General features: G+C 38.9%; 1 protein-coding gene across 1 annotated transcript; it reads left to right on the top strand.

Annotated features, from left to right (window-relative positions):
* Positions 1-1,276: 1,276 nt before the first annotated feature.
* nomo (nodal modulator) lies at positions 1,277-24,699 on the top strand. The gene is made up of 31 exons (XM_046855280.1): positions 1,277-1,501; positions 2,963-3,052; positions 3,955-4,000; positions 4,087-4,187; positions 4,274-4,380; positions 4,948-5,020; positions 5,312-5,464; positions 5,820-5,954; positions 6,047-6,136; positions 6,445-6,550; positions 7,963-8,113; positions 8,441-8,618; positions 8,745-8,886; positions 9,417-9,548; positions 10,644-10,780; positions 10,895-10,982; positions 11,075-11,138; positions 12,949-13,044; positions 13,117-13,320; positions 14,147-14,229; positions 14,780-14,939; positions 16,204-16,330; positions 17,237-17,350; positions 17,666-17,793; positions 18,115-18,256; positions 21,614-21,697; positions 21,779-21,889; positions 21,972-22,073; positions 22,160-22,279; positions 22,368-22,460; positions 23,802-24,699. Exons 1-31 carry the CDS (start codon positions 1,358-1,360, stop codon positions 23,931-23,933), a joined length of 3,633 nt encoding a protein of 1,210 aa, XP_046711236.1. The 5' UTR covers positions 1,277-1,357; the 3' UTR covers positions 23,934-24,699.
* The last annotated feature ends 101 nt before the right edge of the window (positions 24,700-24,800 follow it).

Here is a 24,800-nt window from a genome sequence, read left to right as displayed (position 1 = left end):
GAAGAGCTGGAGAAGGTGGAGGAATTCAGGTACCTGGGGTCAACAGTGCAAAGTAATGGAGAGTGTGTTAGAGAAGTGAAGAAAAGAGTGCAGGCAGGGTGGAGTGGGTGGAGAAGAGTGACAGGAGTGATTTGTGATAGTAGGGTATCTGCAAAATGAAAGGGAAAGTTTATAGGACTGTGGTGAGACCTGCGATGTTGTATGGATTAGAGACAGTGGCATTGAGTAAAAGACAGGAGGTGGAGCTGGAGGTAGCAGAGCTGAAGATGTTGAGGTTTTCATTGGGAGTGACGAGGATGGATAAGATTAGAAATGAGTTTTTTAGAGGGACAGCGCATGTAGGATGTTTTGGTGACAAGGTGAGGGAGGCGAGATTGAGATGGTTTGGACATGTGCAGAGGAGGGACATGAATTATATTGGTAGAAGAATGCTGAGGATGGAGCCACCAGGTAGGGGGAAAAGAGGAAGGCCAAGGAGGAGGTTTATGGATGTGGTGAGGGAAGACATGCAGGTAGTTGGTGTAAAAGAGGCAGATGTAGAGGACAGGGTGGTATGAAGACAGATGATCCGCTGTGGCGACCCCTAATGGGAGCAGCCGAAAGAAGAAGAAGAAGGTTCCTCTTGCAGCAGTGACAGCAAAGAAATATATACACTTTTCTGAGATGGACAGAGCATGTAAAAATATATATTTTTTAAATAAAGAGTTCATCGGTTTCAGCATCAGTAGATCAAGAGCACATTTCAGTAACTCTGGGTGCAAGTGATCAGGTAGCAACCTTGAAAGAATGGAGTTAGAACATATTATATTTTCTATTCTATGATATGTGCAGAGGAGGGACATGGGGTATATCAGTAGGAGAATGCTGAGAATGGAGCTGCCAGGAAGGAGGAAAAGAGGAAGGCCAAGGAGGAGGTTTATTGATGTGGTGAGGAAAGACATGCAGGTAGTTAGTTTGAAAGAGGCAGATGTAGACGACGGGGGGTATGGAGACGGATGATCCGCTGTGGCGACCCCTAATAGAAGCAGCCAAAAGAAGAAGGAGAAAAAGCAGAAGAAGATTTCGAATGGATTTTTATAAACATGGCCGATTTGATGTTATACATCTTGAACGCTAGGGGCGGACATGAGCTCACACAGTGAGTGTACTGGGTGTACTTTACCATCTAAATCCCGCCCCTTTTTCCTGATCGTTTTCCGTTTCCGCTTCTGTATTAGCCAATGAAACGAATGAGAGCAGGCATGCTGTACGGATCGGGAATATAATTGGTGTAAAATCGAGGTGTTCGGGTTCTGATTGGTTCGATTTCCATGCGCCATGTGCCCCCGCTGTCTCTACTCCACACAGGGACACAAGGATGGCGGCTCTGCGGGTGTTAAAGGTTTTAGTATTTGTCATTTACTCGCTGTATGTAGCGCCTGTGAATTCCGCCGAAGATATTTTAGTCGGCTGTGGAGGGTTTGTCAAGTCTGATGTGGAAATTGATTATTCCCTGGTCGAGGTGAGACTGTTTTTATTTTATCTTTATTTATAGAGAGATACGCAGAGTTGATTAGCATCCCGGTTAGCGCGTCTCTCCAGCCAAATTCACTTCCGGACACAGGTGCTCGGGTGATCGGATTTCTGCTCGGGCTCTTCTGGCCTTTGACATATGTGTAGGCGATCGGATATCACGGGCTTTAGTTAGTTGCATTTGTTTGGTTTAAATGCATGTTTTCAAACAACTACTTATTTATATTTTAGCACTAACACTAAACAGTGTCAGAGTTACGCAATCATCTGGGATTAATAGTGTATTAACACCTAATAATCTGTTCTTAGGTCCTGGTGCATACGGGAGACCAAGGCTGAACAAAAACCAGAGATATTTTGATATTTATTTTAATATATAAATTTATATTTGTGTATATATGTACACTCCTCACATTTCAGCAATCTTTTTAGTTTATTTCCTTAAGGGACAATACCATAGAAATGAAACTTGGATATATTTGAGTCAGTGTGCAGCTTGTACATCAGTACAGATTTACTGTCCTCTGAAATTAACTCAGCAAACAGCCATTATTGTTAAAAAAACTGACAACAAAAGTGAGTAAACCCTAAGTGAACATGTTCAAACTGTATCTAAAGTGTGAATATTTTGCGTAAGCACCATTATGTTTCACTGCCTTAATCCTCCTGGCACTGGAATTCACCAGAGCTGCACAGGTTGTTGCTGGGATCCTCATCCACTCCTCCATAATGACATCACGCAGACACATGGCACCTCTCCACCTTCTGTTTGAGGATGCACCACAGGTTCCTCAATATGGTTTAGGTCTGGACACATACTTGGCCACACAATCAACAACACCTTCAGCTTCCTCAGCAAGGCAGTTTTTATCTTGGCAGTATGTGGAAAACTGCCGTTAGCCCAATTTATAAAGGGAGGGCATGATGTTTAGCTTCAAAATGTCTAAATACATGTTGGAACCCATGTTTCCCTTAATGAACTGCAGCTCCTCAGTAGCAGCAGAACTCACCAGACCAATATGCTTCCACCACCACGCTTGACAGTAGGCAAGACACAATCTTCTTGGTACTTATCACCAGGGCATCACTACACATGCTGGACACCATCTGAGCCAAACAGGTTTATCTTCATCTCATCAGACAACAGGACATGGTTCTAATTCATGCTCTTGGACTGGTTATTCTTCAGCAAAGTGTTTGCGGGCTTTCTTGTGAGCCAGCTTCAGAAGAAGCTTCCTTCTGAGACAACGACTATGCAAACCTATTTGTTGGAGTCTGCTTGTATGGTCTGAGCACCGACAAGCAGACCTTCCACTTCTGCAGCCACTAAAGCAATGCTGGCAGCCCTAAGCCATTGTAGCAAACAGTTTATATTAATTATAGGCATGGTTCTTGAGCTTAACCCTCCACATTAATCCAATGTCTAATAAGTGTGCTTTATTTCCCCCAGATAAGGCTGTACACTAAGCAAGGCTCCCTAAAATATCAGACGGACTGCGCACCCATCAATGGCTATTTTATGATCCCCCTTTATGACAAGGTATGGCTTTACTAACACTTAATTTTAGTTAAACTGTGTATAGTGTAAAGTGTATCCTGAGCAAGTAACTAACTTGTATGTAAAATGATTCCTGGTCTGTTTTACCTTATAGGCACCATTTAGCACAGAATTATAAAATGTGATGCTTCATTTATTTAACACGGCTTTCTAGCATTCATGTCATTTTATCCCTGAGCCTCAGAATTTTCACAGAATTCAGTGTGTTTGTCTTTATTGCTTTGCCTCACAATTTACAGGAACTAGAAATATCCAACGGTTTTTCAACTCAGACTTAAAATGGCCAAAAGTATGCGTCTTTGACAAACTTGTATAGGACATTTCAAACGTTGTAGCATTACTGCATCCATTCATTGGAACTAATGGACCCAAATGTGTTCCAACATGACCATGTGCCTGTGCACATAGAAAACGCATCGGGGTCTTCTGTAATTAAGATTGCCAGAGAAATTACGACTCCACTGCACACATTTTGGATGAACTGGATTGCTGACGGTACGCCGAAGCCTTTCAGCCTGACATCTGTGTCAACCAACACTAATTCTATTGTGGTTTAATGATCATTAATCCCAACAGCCATGTTTTAAAATCTATAGAAAACCTTCCTAGAGGAGGTTATTATAACAGTAAAGGAAAGACAAAATCTGGAATAGGACGATAGTGTGGGACAATCAGATGTCCACAAACTTTTGCCTGTACAATGTATACCATACAACTGTAATTACTATACTGAATCAGTCCTGAATTCTGGTCTGTGATGTAGGGGATTATAATAACTACTATAAGGGTTTGGAAATGTAAATAAAATATTACAGATGAGTGGGTAATATCTGCACAATAAATATAATGGATAATGTTCTAATACTGGCTGTTTCCTCTTACAGGGTGATTTTGTCCTCAAAATTGAACCACCTCTGGGATGGAGCTTCGGTAAGAGTCCGTTGCCACACTTTCTGACGTCTTGAAATTTTTTTGAATTACAATTTGTTGACACTTTTCTTTGTGTTTGATTTCAGAGCCGACCACTGTTGAACTCCATGTGGATGGTCTCACCGACAGATGCACCAAGGAGCAAGACATTAATTTCTTCTTTACCGGTTTCTCTGTTTTAGGAAAAGTAAGACAAAACATTTGTCCCTGCAACTTTTTTCTTTTTTGGTAAGTTTTCTTTCATTTAAATTAATAGTTTTGCATTTTCTCCAGGTTTTGAGTAAAGGTCATCTGCAAGGCCCAGCGGGAGTGGAGGTCAACTTGAAGAATTCTGGAGAGGATGAAGTACTTCAGATGGTTTATACTCAGGCTGAAGGAGAGTGAGTTGATGGTCTTTTTGTAATGTGCATAGCCAGAAAGATGTTCAATGAAATTTAGGAGTGTGCTTGTGGAGATTTGTGCTCAGTCAGCCACAAGGATGTTAGTTATGTCATGTACTGATGTAGGTGAGGAGGCCTGGGTTGCAGTCACCATTTCGATTTATCCCAAAGGTATTCAACTGGGTTGAGGTCAGAGCTCTATAGCAGGCCACTCCAGATTGTTTACTCGAACCCATGTAAACCTTAAAAAAAAAAAGCATGGAGCTTTGTGCATAGGTTAATTGTCATGCTGGAAAAGGTTTCAAAATGTAGTACTACTGCATTGATTAACATCATATACAGTTTGGCAAAAACTGCATATGGCTAGAAAAGTCAGGTGTCCCACTATTTTTGTGTTTATAATGTGTATGTATTTCCCATTTGTATTTATAGGGAAATTTAGATTATTTGAAAATATTCTGAAAGTAACTTGTACTCAGTAGATTAGTGTACTTAACAATATCATCTCCATGATTTAACATGCAAGTCACATGACACAATTCACTGATTTTATATTTTGTTCTGCAGCTACACTTTTTCGAATGTTCTTCCTGGAATTTATGAAATTACAGCATCTCATGCCTCATGGACCCTGGAACAGGTAAATGTCCCTTTTCAGTAATGTATTCGCGTATCTTGCCTAATAAAATGTGCTGCTTAGCATGCATCAGAGTCAGATATTGTGGGAGCTCACTTTATCAATGTAGATGTAGCTTTGTTATGTTTTTGTTTGTTTTTTTGTTAAGTGATGTTCGTTTTGAGTTGAACTGTCTGTTTACAGGCCACATGCTAAAAACATATATAATCTTGTTTCATATATAATCTAGAGGGTTCCTGATCTTTCACAAATATCAGTCTAACAGGGACTCCTTGGTTTTATTTGCTCCTACAGACTTCAACATCTGTAGTTGTATCAAACACCAATGCCCAGGCTGCAGATCCACTGGTTGTTAAAGGCTATGATGTCTCTGGTGAGGTGCAAAGTGATGGTGAACCCATGAAGGAGGTTACATTTCTTCTCTACTCTGCCACTATGGTGCAAGGGGTGAGTGTTCTCACTGGTCATGACACGTTCACACTTTTGTTTCCCAGTTCTGCTTTGCATGTGTTTGGGATGTAAGGCGTAAACCACAATACCATTAAATACTCAACCCTGGTAGTGGTTCATTTCTCATAAATCATGCAAACTTTCAACCTTTTTTTTTTTTTTTTTTTTTTTTTTTTTTTTTAAAGATACTGCAGTAAAAGAGAATCATGGGTAAATAGGAAGCATAGATAGGACGTACGCACAACCTATCAAGGAAAATAAATACCAAAATAAATTGTATTAAAATGTGCATGTTAAAGGGTTTTTTTTCTTCAGCCAGCTCCACTATGATCAAAACATGTGTTTTCTGCAGATCAGTGGCTGTAGCTCTACCCCCATAGATGGTGCCTTCTCCGATGATTCATCACTTGCGTACCTGTGTAGCGCACAGTCGCGCGAGGACGGCACCTTCTCCTTTTCCTCCTTGCCTAGTGGGAAATACACAGTGGTACGATCATTCATTTTCCTTGAATCTTTGCCTGTCACAAAATAACTGTCCGAGTTGCCTAATGGCATAACAGAATCTGTCTGAACTCCCAGGTGCCATATTACAGAGGTGAACGGATCACTTTTGACGTTGCTCCGTCCCGCCTGGATTTCAAAGTCGAGCACAACTCCTTGAAGTTAGAGGTACGGCGAATGATCACTTCTTTTAAGAACAGCTCTCATATAATCTTTTATTAAAGTCTATAAATTAATGTATGAGGTTGTACTTTTTAGGAAGCATAGCACTCAGAATAACCCTGGGCCTAGCAATAGCATCAACAGAATGGATATGAAATGTGTATGATAAAAGGTCAAAGCAGCATTCAGCAATTTCATTAGCGACAAGTGAATCTGTCAGTAAATGTTACTTTTTGATGGGAATGCTGTTGATCATTCGTATTGCTTTTCTTTTCATTTTCCTCCCTTTTTTTTTTTTTTTTTTGCTTTTGTAGCCAATTTTCCGAGTCATGGGCTTCTCGGTAATGGGAAGAGTTTTGAACAGCCCAAATGGTGAGGGAGTGGCAGCTGCGGTTGTCACCCTCAACAACCAGATTAAAGGTAATTCTAGTCATCATTTAAATCTTTCATGTTTTTTCCCTTATATGTACTTTGGCTAATGTTTTGGCTTATTAATATGCTGCCTGGCCAAAAAAAGTTTCAATTTAGCTTTGATTATAGCATGCATTTGCCATGGCATTGTTTCGATCACCTTGTGCAATATCACAACATTTATTTATGTTTGGAGCAAAGTATTTTCCAGGACATTCCAAAGATTTTTAATAGGGGTTAAGTTCTGGATCCTGTGGAGCCCAAGCGATGTGATTCAATAGATGTCTTCTGATCTCTTAACCAATCTTACAATTTAAAGCCCAATGAATCCAAGCATTCAATCATTCTCATCTTGCTATATAGGCATGCCATCAGGAAAGAAAAATCCATTGATGGAAAAATCTGGTCACTCAGTATATTCAGGTACTTAGTTGACCAAATGTTTGGGCACATATAGCTTTGCTGAACCTAGGCCTGAACAAGTAAAGGGACCCCAGATCGTCAAACTGCCCCCCTCAGGCATGTCCGGTAGAAATAAGATGGCTGCATTACCTCATTTGCTTTCTTAGCCTGATGTTCACATATGTCTGGAACCGGGTATATCTTTTTCCTTTGTTCCAGATGCCAATCATTATCCTCCTTATCAAACTGAAAACTTTATTATTAATAAATTGTTTTCTTAAAGCTTATAATCTGTTTAGTCTCTAACAATCTTGGTCTCTATCCCTTATTGGCTTCACAGTTTATTTATATAAAAATATATAGTTTGGGGAAATCAGCGTGCGTGCGTGCGTGCGTGCGTGCGTGTGTGTGTGTATGTATATATGTGTATATATATATATATATATGTGTATATATATATATATATATATATATATATATATATATATATATATACACACATTCTTACATATGCACACAAAATTGATTTCACCAAACTAAGTGATTTCTCTTACTAAGTGAATGTAAGTGATCTCTGATCACGATCATTAAACATTTTCTTCTAAACAATTTCATCTTCCTGGATGATGGTTCACCACTATCCTTTAAGATTTTAATATGCACTGGACAGTTCTTAATGCAAATTTAGTAGTCTTAGAATATCCTTAGTTGTTTGCTTTGCCTGATAAAGACAAATAATTTGACCCTTCTGAAACACTAACATATTTTCAGTGACTGCATGCAGAGTTGAAAGCATACCTGTAATGGGGGGAAATACTAAAAGTAACAAACTTTAATTATTTAGCCAAAGAAACAACAGTTGGTAGATGGTAATAGATAGAAATGCATTCTGAACTGCAAGTCAAAGTTGAACATGTGATTATACAAAATGACTGTGACCAATTCATGAATCTTGCTTGTCTTGGCATTATTATATATTCTTTGAAAACAAAATCCTCACTCCTTGTCGTTGTCCACAGTTCAAACTAAAGAGGATGGTTCGTTCCGGTTAGAGAACATGACCACTGGCACCTACACCATCAGCACGCATAAGGAGCTCATGTTTTTTGAGCCGATCACAGTGAAGATTGCACCCAGCACTCCTCAGCTGCCCGACATCATCACAGCAGGGTGAGAACAGGATGGGTTTATTTTCATGAAATATGCATTAAAATCGGTTTGGAATATCAAAGGTATCAACTCCCAGACACATGCAGTACAGGTTTATATTGAGCAGTCCTATGTTTGTGAAATTATTATAACAAATAGCAGGGGACAGAAGCAGAAATGTATACATGTTTAACTTTAATAAATGAAATAGAAATAAAATATTCAGAAGATCTCAAGTTCTAGCCAAAAAAAAAAAAAAAGTGCATCATGCTATAGCTGATTTTAATCATTTGGATAATAATATAAGGGGGTGGTAGAATAAATGTTCTACTTCTTTATAATTTTCAGATTCAGCATGTGTGGTCAAATCTCCATTGCCCATCTACCAGAAGGTATTAAACACCTAGGGCGCTATAAAGTCATGCTTTCAGGCCAAGGACGTGACCAGGCTGTGATCCGAACGATCGAGAGCAACCACCTGGGAGTGTTCTGCTTCCAAGCCAAACCTGGAGACTACAGTGTACAGGTATTCCAGCTTTCACCTGAAAGCATCTCTATAAGCCTTTCAACACTTCTGTGTCCGAACATGGGGCTAAAATTGAATTTCAGATTTAATTATACTCTTCTTTATTTCTTTCGGTTTCCTTTGTAGGTGACTTTACCAGAGACGGAAGTCAAGGCTGGACTCGCATTGCAGCCTCAGTCTCTTAGTATTTCCCTAATTGACCGCCCAATCAATGACCTGCTTTTCACCCAGTTCATAGCAACTGTGTCTGGCACTGTCTCATGTCTGGGTAAGTCCTGATTTATTTCTTTTTTATTAATTATTATTACTTTTTTGCTTAATTGTATTGTTACATCGATTTGCAGCCAAATAGTGGTATGAATTGACTTCTTTTAATTTTGGATCTAGAACTATGACTATAAAAGTTTTAAAAGGAAGGTTTTGCATCTATTTGGGCACATTTTTACAAATAGAATATTCAATAAATGGTAAACATGACTTTAGAGTAAATAATTATAATAGTGTTACAAAATATCGTTTTCCATTTATTTTATGGATGCATCTATACAGATAGTAAGGAAAAATGCAAATGAAATTACTATGTAAGTAATAATTGCAATCAAATTAGAGCAGATCGCCAATGATGCTTTGTGAAAATATCAAGAGGAACCGTTTAATAAAGTGTGAAATTAGCTGAAGTAAGTGTACAGAGTAGGAGCAGTGATCATGGTCATTCAAAATTAGCGCAATGTGCAAATTTAATAAATTATTATTATTTTTGGATGGATGGATGGATGGATGGATTGATGCCTGCCTCAGCTGCATGTGGAGATCTAGTAGTAACGCTTCAGCCCATAAGCAGACTGGGTGAGAGGCAGAACCTTCAGCTTACCAGCAACAGCGAAGTACTCGGCTTTTCCTTCAGCAAAGTCCTGCCTGGAAAATACAAAGGTAAGATGAAAGCCACAGAAAATTCGAATGATCATTATTGTCAGCAATAAAATGTGTTAGCAGAATTACTGTTGTTTTTTTATTTTTATTATTTTTATTTATTGTTTCTGCTGCTCTAATGTTTTGGTGTAAACGATAACAGGGAATGCATCGCATGCAGGCGTTTGTAAAACCAATCATAATTATATAGAATATTTCTTTAAAGAATATTTATGTGCACAGAAAGTGGTGTATATGTTTGTAGACTACGACTGGTTGATGGCAAACCGCCATCTAGATGTACTGAACCCTTTAAATTAAATGTAATCTATTTACTGGATATTTGCTTGGGCCAAAAACAAAGTCTTGTCTGAAATATTACAAACGTAGCAGTACTATTGTTTCGCAACATTAGTAACTAATTAAATTGGGTTCGTTACGGACATTTAAAATCAGAAATCAGTAGAATCGGCATGTTCTTACCTAAACAGACGAATACTAAGTTGTAAAATGCATGTGCTCAATAAGAACGTTATTCCACGTCAACATTTTTCAGGTCAAGGACCCCTTAGGTGATAGAGACATGGGGCAGGACCCCTGAAACTAGAAGTGTCAAAGACAACAAGAAGACAATTAGAACTATTATTGTTGTACATGAGTCATTGTCTGTATTTTCCTTTATTTTCAAATTTTTGAAAAAGATGTATGCATCATAACAAACAAAACTTTTACATTTTGCAATTAAAATCACAATTTATTAAGTTCTTCACAGTCGTCTTTTTTTTAATAGATTTGCAGTTCCATACGTTTTCCTTTTGCTATCAGGTGGACTATTATACATTCACATGAACATCAGCTTAATAGAACTTTGATGTTTTCACCCATGTCTAATTTTTATTTAAAAAAAAAAATTTTTACAAAAAATTGTGATTCAGCAATAATCAGTGGCTTCCTCCCGCATGACCCCCGGTTATAGACCCATGCTCTAGCTAGATAGCTCACCCCTGTATATGTGCAGTGTCTTCTCTCACTCCCTTTTCCAGAAAAACTCTTGCTTCTGGTTACATAGTGTAAAAGCTGGTGCAGGTTTAATATTTTAAATGGTGTGTCTATCAGTGTCTATTGCCCATGATGAGTGGTGCTGGAAACACAAGTCCGTGGAAGTGGAGGTGCTGGACTCCGACATGGAGGGGGTGGAGTTCAGACAGACTGGCTACATGCTGCGCTGCTCCCTGTCCCATGCCATCACACTGGTGAGAAACCATTATTAGAAGTTGCTAATGATGACAGTGTGTTAGCATTCATTTACCTTCCTAATGCAAAAGGTACTGTATGTATGTTATCTGTGCCCTTGTTTTTGCCTCAAGGAATTCTTCCAAGATGGCAGCACCCCTGAGAACGTTGGTGTCTACAATCTCTCGAAAGGACTCAATCGTTTCTGCCTGTCTAAACCAGGTTTCTGTGATGATTGATTTTTTTATTTCGCTGTGTAAAAATGGCCTTGTGGTTTAAGATAACTGCTGCTATTCATACAATGCTCTTTGTAGGTGTGTACAAAGTGACTCCACGTTCCTGCCATCAGTTTGAACAGGATTATTACACCTACAGCACGTATGTATATAGCACATCTGGTCGTATTACAATTCTACAGATAAAATGTTCTAATTCTTTTCTATTAAACTTTTTATTATTTTTATTTTTATTTTTTTGCTACTGTTCTGTAAGACTAATCTGGAAGTGACTTGTGTGCTGCTTAATTTACCACTTTACATATGAAATGACCTGCACAACATGATCTGGACAACTCCATGCTGTGTAGAATCATAAGAATCTATGAAACGAATACCGTAATTTCCAGACTATTAAGCCCACTCACTGAATTTTACAAAGATTTTTATTTTGAACATAAATATGCCGCACCTGTCTATAAGCCGCAGGTGTCTACATTGAAACTAATGAACTTACACAGGCTTTAACGAAAAACAGTGTCTGTTACACGGCTTGTATCTAAACAGTAACCTACCAAGAAAGGCATTGTTCACTCTATTGTGTCTTCCTCCTTCCTTTCACAACAATTTCTTTCTTTTTCTTTTGTCGTGCATTTAAAAATCACCATCGGTGAAGATTTTCTCCCGATGCTGTGCAGCTCAGAACAAAATTGAAGTGCGTTTTTTCATGGCCAGTTGTTTTCAGCGTGATTATTCGCCTTTCCTGTTCACAGTCCGAGTGAGCGGCAGGTCAAACGTCAGAGGAATCTCATCCATATTTATGATGTGGTGCGGCCTGATTCAGTGGGAGCGCGATTTAATATAAAGAGTTTTATTGGTTCACCTTCATTGGTCTAATATTATGGGGCTCAGTTTCCGGGAAAAACTCAGGAAAAATCCATAAATTAGCCACTTCATTGTTTAATGGTTCAAAGTGTGGGGGGGGGAAGTAGCGGCTTATAGTCCGGAAAATTCGATATTCAACTTACTTAGTGTTCTGTAACAGCAGGGAAAAGTACATTTGTCAGCTTGACGTGATTCATTTTTCATGAGTTTGCCATTATGGCACCAGTTAAATATACACATTGAGCAGAACATTTACAATGAACATAAAAATGGTTGATGTTTGATAAAACAACATGGCAGCCAAAGACCTTTACACAAGACCAACAGCCATGGTATCGTCTCAGTCTTTAGACATGCCAGGGTTTGCTAGCTAAATGTAATTTCCCTCTGTATTCGTACTCAATGAAATGGTGGCAGGAGTGATTAGTGATAGTAGGGTATCTGCAAGAGTGAAAGGGAATGTTTATAGGACTGTGGTGAGACCTGTGATGTATGGTTTAGAGACAGTGGCATTGAGTAAAAGACAGGAGGTGGAGCTGGAGATAGCAGAGCTGAAGATGTTGAGATTTTTATTGGGAGTGACGACGATGGACAGGATTAAAAATTAGTTTTAATGAGTTTTTTTTAGAGGGACAGCTCATGTATGTAATGAAATGAAATGTAGCCATTTTACACTGGATGAATAGGTAAATGTGGGGAAAAAAAATTGTCACTACTGATGTAATATATTATGCTGGATTTTTGGCTAAGGGGAAGCTCTAGCATCATTCTGACCGATTTGATTTGACAAAATGGCAACACCTAGTAAACATTACAGGCTTGTATTTAGGGATGTCACAAACCAAGCCCTACTTCATTCCATGAACATACATTACATACAGTTGTAGGGAACAGTAAAAAGAGAAGACATCATTTACTCATAGTTATGCTTCAGATTGCAGTAAAATTACTAATGAATATGTAACATAATTGAAATAAATAGTAAATGGCAGCAGGCACATGTAATGTGTGTATTGGAAGCAACCTAGGGCTAAGTAGGGAAGAGAATGTTTACTTCTATTAAAAAGTTTTGGACTTTTTTTTTCCAGATCAGCCCCCAGTATGTTAACACTGACTGCTGTCAGGCATCACATGGCTGGTCTTATCACCACAGACAAAATGCTGGATGTCACAGTGACTATAAAGTGAGTAAAGGGGGAAGTGGTGTCTCATTTAAAAGGTGTAGAACTTTAGAACTAAAAATATCTCAATTTTAGGTCATCCATCGAGAGTGAGCCTGCTCTGGTGCTGGGACCTCTGCGCTCTATAGAGGAACAACGGCATGAGCAGCAGCTACTGGAGATCGCAGCTCGCAAGAAAGAGCGGGAAGAGCGAGAAGGAGAGGACATGGAACCACCTGTGAAGGAAAAACCAGATGAGCCCCACAAGTCATTCCATTATGAGTTCTCCTACTGGGCACGGTGAGATCTTTATTCATAGTGGGGGGTATGATTGTGAAACCAGGGCCTGGTGTGTATAATGCTAAGGCTATCTTTAATGATTGAAAGCAAAGTACAAAATTTATTCATATAGAATAGAGAAGAATAAAATAAAGTTGAGATAAATAAGAATACTAGTGTTATTTGAGAGAATGTTTGAGACAGAAAATATAAGCTGATTAGCAAATACAACAGAAAACCAGCTTTCTACATAAACACTAGCCTTCCACTGCACACTCAAACCAAAAAATCAACCAGACAGGCAGGACTTCAATGATTAATGCACACATAAAAAAACAAAAACAAATAAACAGGTCTATAAATCACATCAGAGATGTGGAATTGGAACAGATTTGAAAAGTCCCATTTGTTTAAAATACAACACTTCATTCAACTTGTTCAAGTGCTTCGGTTCATCAGTTCGATATACGTCACTTTCACACAGAAGATGTGGAAGAATGGAAGATCCATGCTATTTGTATGCTTTTGTAAATGTATTTGTATGTTGAATTAATCTAAAGCTTATACTGTAAAGTTTTTAAATATTAAAGTGCTCCTAATAATATGATTAAAATAAGAGTAAATGCAGGCTTTTGCTTTGTAATGAAAATGTTCAATGGTTTTATACATTTATGTGCATTTGTTTCGGGGGTTGTCTTTGTAACTGTTATTGCTGCAACCACCAGTCAGACAAATGCGCAATTTAGCTTGTGGTGGGAAAAAAATGTGTAATTTATACTGTTGCAAAAAGTGAGAGATTCTCATATTTGTGTATTATGTACATTTTTTATTTATTTATTTTTTTAAGTGCTGGAGAAAAGATCACAGTTACACCATCATCCAAAGAACTGCTTTTCTACCCACCTGAAGTGGAAGCTACAATCACAGGAGGTTTGTGTCTAAGCACTAGGTTTATATAATTATATATTATATATTCATAATTTGCTTTTACAGTTGGACTGAAATGAACTTGCCTGATTTGGTATTTACAGATCAGCTTGATTTATTACGGGTGATTATGAACTGGGAAAGATAAAGTAAATTACAATTATCAAAAGGCCTCAGTAGAATATTGCCTATTTAAATCTGAAACTAATTTTAGATTTGTATTCCCAGTAGTAAGAGTTTAATAATTACTGTGTTGACTGTATCCATTATATCACAAATAATTGAAAAAAGTTTATGTATTTAAAAAAAACAACATTGCAATTGTAATGCAACGCTGTATTGCATTTTGCATTGGCTCAGTTAGATCTGATCAGAAGGTTGTGAGGTCAAATTCTACGGTCCTTGCTGTTTTCTTTTAGCAAGGCCCTTAACCCTCAACTATTTAGTTGAATAAATGAGATAAATGAAGGTTGCTCTGGAAAAGGGTGTCTGCCAAAAGCCATAATTGCTTGTAAATATTGAAGGCTCCTTTTGATTTTGTTTTTGATGCCAGAGAGCTGTCCAGGTCAGATGGTTGAGATCAGTGGGCGAGCAGGTCTCTTCTTGCAGGGACAGGTGACTCCCGAGCTGGAGGGAGTGGAGATTACCATCAGGGAGTCTAATAATACGAATCCTCTAATTACTGTTCTCACTGACAGAAGTGGGAGCTACAGGTACTGTTGAAAATGTAGTAACGTCTGCTTTGTTTTTGACATGGTTCATACTCGCAACTCAGATTTGCACACTTCACCTGAAGTAGTATTTAAATTCTGTTTTAGTGTGAATTCATTCATGTTGCTTGCATGTTTCTTAAACAAGCTTTTATGACATAAAACCTAAACTCACACACTAAACCTTATTTTTAGGGGGGGGTTTTTCCATTTTGAATTATTTGGACCCAGAAATCTAGTATTTATGAAAATTAATGATAATTGTTATTTAATTTTAATATATGGATTATACTGTAAAATCATTTATATTTAATTAGCCTACATGCACACATTAATATGAAACCTGTTGATTCAAATAAATGGAATAAAAAAAAAAAAAGATGAAAATATAAAAAGGCAAACAACCCAAATCCATTTTATGAATAAGTTTAGTCTCAATTAAAGAGGTTATACCATTCGGGTATCAAATGACGGATTTGGGGTTTATGGTAGCTGGATCATTACGTTATTGGTTATATTATCTAATTGAAAGAGTTGGCCTGCTGCTTGATGAAACTGGTGTAATGTTCCTCTCCTCTCCACCTGGTAGCCAGCATTAATTTGCCCAAAACATAAGGGCCTGTGCTATTTGTGTGCTTATTACATTTTCTGTCCGTTTGAATTTCTAAATCTCAAGCGACACTGGGAGGGTACGCTCATAGTGTACTGCAAGTTATCTTCCTGCAATACACCATAGCACATTCCTCATAAATAGCCTAGTTTGGCTTAATGATATATTTTATATTTTGTTGATGAATCATAAGTCATTTTGTCTCATTTTTGTTTGGGTTTAGTAGTCATTTTGCACTTTCTGCACTAAGAGCAACCAATTTTGATAGTGTTTTGTGGGCCACACTAAATGAAATTAACTGTACAGTAGATGCACCTGGTAACTTCCGGACGATACAAAGAAAATCTGCATTTTTCAAAGCTTCCAGCTGTAATGTTTTTTTTTTTTTTTTTTTTAACGTGTACACACAGACTAACTATATTATTGATAAATGAGTATCCCTGTTGGTTTAATAAATGGTACAGGTATAAATATGCCTTTTATAAGTACTTTAGCTACTTATAAATTATTAGTACTTAACACAAATCGGCCCTTTCTCAGGACTAATATTAAACATTTCTGTTACGTCTGAGCTTTAGGGCTGTTGATAAGAGTGCTATAAAAATACCCAACTTTAACTGAAACATGGAATTGACTTTTAATGCTATTTTTCCCCAGGGTCGGACCTCTGGACAGTGACTTAAAATATAACATTAGTGCCAGTAAAGAGGGCTTTGTATTGACTCCAGTGGAGGGAAAATCAGAAGACTTTAAAGCCTTTGCCCTGGCAGGAGTCACATTTGAGGTAATGTTGCATGTGAATAAATGTACTAAATATCACCAGATTTTTACAAATGTTTTTAGCTGACCTTTTCAGGTTTACATGTGAACTTTTTATGTTTAACTCCTCCTTAATCTAAGTTTGTTTGATTGTGTAGTGTTAAGATTCAAAGAATTAAGATAAGAAATACATTTACATTAATTTTTATTCAATTACTTTGCATTGTAATAGTGTTTTATTTTTGGGACTAAACCATGCAGTCATGAAGCCTTAACGAAGCCTTCAAATAAGAATGTAACCGGTCTAGTGTTATAGTGTAGCTATCAGCAATGTTAGACATCAACCTCTACTTCCAATATTACATGCATTGAATCTGTAGAATGTATGACTTTTTTAAGATGTTCTGCAGCACTGAAATATTAGGTCCATGCCTGTTTTTAATGCATTAATGTCTCTCAAAATGAATGCAGATACAAATGAGAACTTTTGCACATGATTTATTGGGAATTGTGGCATTATTTCTAGAAACTAAAGCAAATGGATTGTCTGAGGCACCTATGTGATTTCACATGGACTGACCAGTGTACAATGTACAATGTTCAATCAAGGTTCTCCTTAAGAATATGAATGTTTATATGTACATATAAACATTCATATTCTTAAGGAGAACCTTGATTGAAAAGATACTACACATTTAATAATAATAAAAAAAAAAAAAAAAACACATTAGCTGAGGCGCATGTAGGAATGAACATGTAGACGTAAAACTCATTTATTGGTCAGAAATTTGGCAACTGTAAAAATATAAATAAACCTTTTGTGGGGCAATGTGTGTGCAACCACTAAAGAAATTATAGCAAAGGGCACTTTTAGCAGGTTAGCGCTACCACATTTAATCAAAGCGTTCATTTAGAATGTTTGTCTTAACAGATTAAGGCAGAGGATGGCCTACCTCTCTCTGGCGTGCTTCTCTCTCTCAGTGGTGGGAACTTCCGTTCCAATCTGCTCACACAAGACACAGGACTCCTGACCTTCAACAACCTGGTAAACAATCACCAACATAAAAAATAAAAATAAATGGCAATACAGAGCCAATCCATATCGGCTCGGTTCAGCTGGAGATATGAGAAAATCCATGTTTTGTAGGCCCATTTTACTCGATTGTTTAGTATTATGTACAGCTTAACTGAACTTTATCATAATGTCTGAACTGCAGTGCTGATATTCTGTTCATAATCTTATCATTGTAAAGGTATAAAGAACAAGTTCGTAGTTACTGTTATTCATTATTAATCAATAAATCTTGCTAATCGAATCAAACTGTTATTTTCTGTTATTCATTACAAAACCTCCCACCAGAGTCCTGGTCAGTACTACTTCAAACCCATGATGAAGGAGTTTCGCTTTGAGCCCTCTGCTCAAATGATTACTGTTGAAGAAGGCCAGAGCCTCCGTATCCCTATCACTGGCTTCAAAACTGCATACAGGTACATTGTGAGAGTGTGGAGGTGTACAGTGGGGTCCATTAGTCTGACATCATGTTGCACTTTTGTCTATATAGTATAGTATTTGTATTAAATGTTTTATTATATTTCAAAAAGAATTTAAAATTGAAGCATTTTCACTTGACATTTAGACATTCTATAACTCACTAAACTACAAATAATTATAGTTTTTATAGAATGGTGAAAGGTGTGCCTTTTAAATTTGTAAATAATGATTGCTGATTGTTTGATTCAGAGAGAAAAATTGACCATGGCACCACTTTTCATATTGTATATTGTTATTGTTTATTTTGTGGTATGTAGCTGCTACGGCACAGTGCAATCTCTGGGTGGTGATGCTGAGCAGGGGGTTGCTGTAGAGGCAGTGGGGCAGGGTGAGTGCAACATATACACCGAGGACACAGTGACTGATGAAGCAGGCCGATTCAGACTTCGAGGACTGCTGGTAAGACTTTCTGTCAGTTATGCTAATGTGATTGACATTAAGTGGGATATGAGCTTCTAATGAACTTGGCCTGAGAACAGCATACCCTCAGTTACACCTTTTTATCCAGGAGGGGTTTCTGCATGTGCATAGTCAGGAATAGTAATAGGTAAAAGCACATATTTAATCTCATTCTCTTGACGGAAATGTGTGTATAAATTATTTACGAATGAAACTATGCACACAGACAAGATGGATTAAGTATACTGTATATACCTCCAAAAGTATTGGAAAGGCAAAACTAATTCTTATGATTTTGCTATATTTTAAAGACATTTGGGTTTGAGTGACATTTACTTTGACATTGACATGACTATCCGTTCCAATACTTGTGCTTAACTGAAAATTAGGTGCTCTGCCAACAAAGGTGCCACGTTCTTAGCTGTCTCATGTTCTTTTTTTATTTTTTTTATCTTGAGCTCAAATGTCTTTTGTAAATTTAAAGAAGCTGTCCTTCCTAGTCTAATGGGAGGAGACTGTAGTTGCAAAAAAAAAAAGGTGCAAATGAACTCATGAATTAACTTTTTTCTACCTGTTATAGTCCCTGTGTACTGACAAGTTCCAACATGCATCAGTGTAAAGTGCGGCTGCTTCTTGTTCTGTTGCTTAAACAATATGACTATTATAATTTATATCTGTTTATAATGCCATTAATGTGACCATATTCCCCAAAATGTTGCCACTGTGCTTTGGGTGTATGTGTGCTGTAATAATATAATTTCCTTTACTAAAATTGAAAGAGTTTAACCTGAGTGCGTGTGTGAGTGCGTGTGTGAGTGCGTGTGTGAGTGCGTGTGTGAGTGCGTGTGTGAGTGCGTGTGTGAGTGCGTGTGTGAGTGCGTGTGTGAGTGCGTGTGTGAGTGCGTGTGTGAGTGCGTGTGTGAGTGCGTGTGTGAGTGCGTGTGTGAGTGCGTGTGTGAGTGCGTGTGTGAGTGCGTGTGTGAGTGCGTGTGTGAGTGCGTGTGTGAGTGCGTGTGTGAGTGCGTGTGTGAGTGCGTGTGTGAGTGCGTGTGTGAGTGCGTGTGTGAGTGCGTGTGTGAGTGCGTGTGTGAGTGCGTGTGTGAGTGCGTGTGTGAGTGCGTGTGTGAGTGCGTGTGTGAGTGCGTGTGTGAGTGCGTGTGTGAGTGCGTGTGTGAGTGCGTGTGTGAGTGCGTGTGTGAGTGCGTGTGTGAGTGCGTGTGTGAGTGCGTGTGTGAGTGCGTGTGTGAGTGCGTGTGTGAGTGCGTGTGTGAGTGCGTGTGTGAGTGCGTGTGTGAGTGCGTGTGTGAGTGCGTGTGTGAGTGCGTGTGTGAGTGCGTGTGTGAGTGCGTGTGTGAGTGCGTGTGTGAGTGCGTGTGTGAGTGCGTGTGTGAGTGCGTGTGTGAGTGCGTGTGTGAGTGCGTGTGTGAGTGCGTGTGTGAGTGCGTGTGTGAGTGCGTGTGTGAGTGCGTGTGTGAGTGCGTGTGTGAGTGCGTGTGTGAGTGCGTGTGTGAGTGCGTGTGTGAGTGCGTGTGTGAGTGCGTGTGTGAGTGCGTGTGTGAGTGCGTGTGTGAGTGCGTGTGTGAGTGCGTGTGTGAGTGCGTGTGTGAGTGCGTGTGTGAGTGCGTGTGTGAGTGCGTGTGTGAGTGCGTGTGTGAGTGCGTGTGTGAGTGCGTGTGTGAGTGCGTGTGTGAGTGCGTGTGTGAGTGCGTGTGTGAGTGCGTGTGTGAGTGCGTGTGTGAGTGCGTGTGTGAGTGCGTGTGTGAGTGCGTGTGTGAGTGCGTGTGTGAGTGCGTGTGTGAGTGCGTGTGTGAGTGCGTGTGTGAGTGCGTGTGTGAGTGCGTGTGTGAGTGCGTGTGTGAGTGCGTGTGTGAGTGCGTGTGTGAGTGCGTGTGTGAGTGCGTGTGTGAGTGCGTGTGTGAGTGCGTGTGTGAGTGCGTGTGTGAGTGCGTGTGTGAGTGCGTGTGTGAGTGCGTGTGTGAGTGCGTGTGTGAGTGCGTGTGTGAGTGCGTGTGTGAGTGCGTGTGTGAGTGCGTGTGTGAGTGCGTGTGTGAGTGCGTGTGTGAGTGCGTGTGTGAGTGCGTGTGTGAGTGCGTGTGTGAGTGCGTGTGTGAGTGCGTGTGTGAGTGCGTGTGTGAGTGCGTGTGTGAGTGCGTGTGTGAGTGCGTGTGTGAGTGCGTGTGTGAGTGCGTGTGTGAGTGCGTGTGTGAGTGCGTGTGTGAGTGCGTGTGTGAGTGCGTGTGTGAGTGCGTGTGTGAGTGCGTGTGTGAGTGCGTGTGTGAGTGCGTGTGTGAGTGCGTGTGTGAGTGCGTGTGTGAGTGCGTGTGTGAGTGCGTGTGTGAGTGCGTGTGTGAGTGCGTGTGTGAGTGCGTGTGTGAGTGCGTGTGTGAGTGCGTGTGTGAGTGCGTGTGTGAGTGCGTGTGTGAGTGCGTGTGTGAGTGCGTGTGTGAGTGCGTGTGTGAGTGCGTGTGTGAGTGCGTGTGTGAGTGCGTGTGTGAGTGCGTGTGTGAGCGCGTGTGTGCGCGCGTGTGTGCGCGCGTGTGTGAGTGCGTGTGTGAGTGTGTCCACTGTGCTTTGGGGGTGTGTGTGTGTCCACTGTGCTTTGGGTGTGTGTGTGCTGTAATATTTAATGTATAATTTCCTTCACTGAATCTGAATTGGGCTCCAGGCCTTCTTGCCGGACCTCACAAATTCACAAAGGCACATTTTGAAATCTAGTAGAAAGCCTTGCAAGAAGAGTGGAGGTCAATATAAAAGGGAAACATTTGGAATTGGATGTACAAGTACATGTGGGTGTGATGGTCAGGTAGACACATCTTTGATTGTACAGTGTGCATTTATAACTGTTAACCATATTACTTTCTTTCTTTTCAACAATGTGTAAAACATATGGATTTGCTCAGTATAATGCTGGTTATTGGGTTGGCAACTCTGCTCTCAGAACATTGTTACAATTGCAAATGTTGTGGTATTCACATGCTTATCGTTTTTACACTGCAACAACACAAAAAAAAGAGAACATTGTTAAAAAGAACGAAATAAATATAGTTAACAGTTATAAATGTGCACTGCACAGCCAAAGATTTGTGTTTACCTGACTATCACACCACATGTAGCTGTACCTGTATTTTTGGCCATGACTGTACATGGGACCAACAGGTTCTGCTGGCACTTCCAAGTTACGTATTCTAATTTGAGACTAGTCTAAATATATGTAATTCAGAGATTCCACTTGTCCTCTTGTTATTCATTTGGATAAGATTATCTATTTGCCAGCATCTTCTATAAGCACTAGAATTAATTCTAAAAAATATTAATTCATTTTGAATTGTTTTTCCTATTTGTTTCCCCACACCACAGCCTGGGTGCGCTTATGTTATTCGGCTTAAAGGAGAGGGCAATGACCACATCGAGAGAGCACTTCCTCAGTACAAAACTATAGAGGTAGAAACATACGTGACTATTATTTATATATTTATTATTTTACATTTCTTACATATATAAATGGTTTTATTTATGTTATAGGTGGGTAGCAGTGACATAGACGGAATCAACATCATCGCCTTCAGACAAATTAATCAGTTTGACCTGAGTGGCAATATTATAACTTTGTCAGAGCATCTTCCAACTCTCTTGGTAAGAATATTCCTAGTATGACTAGAAATCCTTATGCCTGTTTTGGAAAATAATTTAATAAAGCACTTCTTTTTATTTCCAGGTGAAGCTCTACAAGAGTGACAACCTCGACAGTCCTTTCCAGAGCGTGCCACTGGGCCAATCGCTTTTCTTCCACTTTTCCCCTCTCCCACGTAATGAAGAGGTATTTTTTCCCCCAGATTTGTGACTTAATCTTTTATGCTTAACAGTCATTATTTCATATCAATCACATTTGTTCTCTCATTGCAGAGTTATGTTTTAATGTTGGACACCACTCTTCCTCGCTCGCAGTATGACTTTAAGCTTCCCCAGGTCTCCTTTAAGGCCTCTGGCTACCATAAACATGTGACACTCACGTTCAACCCTACTGTATGTACACACACACACACACAATGGTCTTTGAATAGAAAGCTAGACTTGAGCAGATTTGTAAATGATGGTTCTATTTACTCCACAGCGAAAGCTTCCGGATCAGGAGGTCGCTCAGGGGTCATACATAGCACTGCCTCTCACTTTGCTGCTCCTACTGGTGGTTTATAATCATGAAAGGGTAATTATTCGTTTTTTTTTTTTGTTTGTTTTTTTTTTTTTTGTAGAATATAGAAAATTACTTTTTGTGCCCAAATTTTTGTGAAAAATAGCTGTAGTAGATTTTGTCAATGTGTTTTATACTAATTTACTAGTATACTAATTTAATTAGATTTAATGGATTGGTGTGTTCAGTTGTACATGCAAAAGCTGATAAAATCTGTAAATAGAAAACATGCAGTCCTCGTTATATAAATGTAGCATAATATTCAACTTAAATACAATTTTATTTTTTTATTAAATATTAAACTCTCCACTACCTGGTTATTAAACATTGCAGTCATGCAGCAGAAGTGAACTGCAAATATCCTCATTCTGGGTCACATTGAATCACATTAAATTAGATTCAATTGCATTGTCTTTATGTACCGTGTTTTTAAGGACCACAGTGACCTCTATGCTGAGTGTGATGAGTGGTTCAATTCTGCTAGCAGCTTACCTCACATTTTAAAAGCCCAACAAAATGTAGCAATAACAACCTCGTTGCACAATCTGGGTTTTTTTTTTCCTGCGTTTTCGCAAGGGGTACGTTTCCTCAAAATCATTTCTCAACCAAGTCTGAGCTGTGGCTGCTCGTATCACAGAGCTAGCAGGAACAAGCCATACCCTGTTGTGCAGGGATTAAAGAATCAGTAAACGGTATAGGGTTTTGGCACCCACAATGCGGATTTTTGCAGACAACTATGTTGTACAGAGGACTAATTTGCTTTTTTTGGGAAACTGAGTGCAACAGCACCACCGATTGTGGTGAAAACGGACAAATTCAAATGGAGTAAGATTTTGGCTAATTACTGAGCCGATGTAATGGATCTATGCAAATGTATGTAGATTTATGAGTTAGATTTATCGGTGGCAGTTGTGTCGGGTGATTTCAATAGGTGACACACCCCTAGATCTGAAGTTCATTTGAGCCTATTAAACAGGGGGGAAAAAGGTCAGTCACTAATGTAGTTATAATAAATAATATAATATTTATTTAAGATATTTAAGATATATGAAATCAGCAACGTTTTTTTCTTTATTTGCGAATTTCTTTTGAGGTTATTTTATCAACCTTTTTATAACAGAATTTATGAAACCATCAGCTGTAGCATTAAGGAGTACAGCAAACCTACTGCTTAACTGTTTTTTGTAATGTTTGGCTGTTGGGCTATAACAAGCTACACTAACAATCCTGCTGTCTTATGTGAAGTGAAACATAAAGCAGAGAAAACTTCTTTTTTTTATTGCTGCAAAAGATATTCAAATAAAAATGTCAAAATCATGTTTGATGGTGTAATAATGCACACCTTGTGATCTGCAGGCGATTCCGATCTTCCTGCAGCTGCTCAGCCGCGTTCAGGGCGTCCGAAACCTGTCACAGACCAGCAATGAAGGACAGGCTGTGGAGGATGCCAAGCGCCCATCCAAACGACCCAAGACACGGCGTACATGAGACACCTAGGCCATGCCCACCACTCATTATTTTTGGCCAAAGCATATTACAATTTGAATATCTCTGATGTCTATGAAACAAAACAGCAGCAGCCCTGTGAAGGCCAACGGGACTCGGACATTTAACATTCATCTTCTATTTTTCTTTGCATGGACTGCCTCTTTATTGTCCTTATCAAAACATTGAGGGACATTTAATGTGCATTCATGACTGTCTGATTCCTGGTATATGTGACTGAGGTGCAGATAATTTTTGTGTATATGGGCCTTCTGTGAATGGTGGCTATGAAATGATACCTGTGTGTCTCTATGTTGTAGATACTAACAACATATCAAGGCAGAAGACTGCAAATTAATAAGTAATAATTATGATGATAAAGATTGTATGAATGGATTATTTATTAACATGATAAATTCATAGAATTAGACTGTCTACATTTTTTCCTTTTTTTTTTTCTTTTTTTTTTACATTCTGATCATTGGTTTTTAAAATTTGAGTATTGATCACTTTTTTTTTCCATGACACAAAACATGCATTAAATGACAGATTTGTGAGTGTTTCAACTTGACTTTTCTGTAATGTATTGAAGGTATCATGAGAATTTGCAGCTATAAAATAACAGAAAGCAAAAAAACTGGATGTTGTGTAACTGTGTGGGCTGTGGTTTTGATACTGAAAATAAAATGCTTCATTTGACTTTTGGCAACAAAACAAAAAAACATTCATTACATCATGACCTGGATAAGAGGTTAACCTGGTTAATACAGACGACTGTGGGAAAGATCCTCAGCACCCTCAGACTTTCTCACCATGTTCTAAAATCTTGTAGAAAGCCTGTCTACAGAAGTGAAGGTAATTATAACAGTA

The sequence above is a fragment of the Silurus meridionalis genome, chromosome 1 (assembly GCF_014805685.1).
Source record: "Silurus meridionalis isolate SWU-2019-XX chromosome 1, ASM1480568v1, whole genome shotgun sequence".
Taxonomy (NCBI): Eukaryota; Metazoa; Chordata; class Actinopteri; order Siluriformes; family Siluridae; genus Silurus; species Silurus meridionalis.
The sequence above is the reverse complement of the archived record's forward strand: the minus strand, read 5'-3'. Positions and strand labels throughout refer to the sequence as shown.

Bases quoted from the DNA above. Each gene is read 5' to 3' on its own strand.
- nomo (XM_046855280.1), top strand. From the start codon at position 1,358: ATGGCGGCTCTGCGGGTGTTAAAGGTTTTAGTATTTGTCATTTACTCG. The intron at 6,551-7,962 runs GTAATTCTAGTC...CGTTGTCCACAG, and splicing joins CCTCAACAACCAGATTAAAG to TTCAAACTAAAGAGGATGGT. The intron at 21,890-21,971 runs GTAAGAATATTC...TTTTATTTCCAG, and splicing joins AGCATCTTCCAACTCTCTTG to GTGAAGCTCTACAAGAGTGA.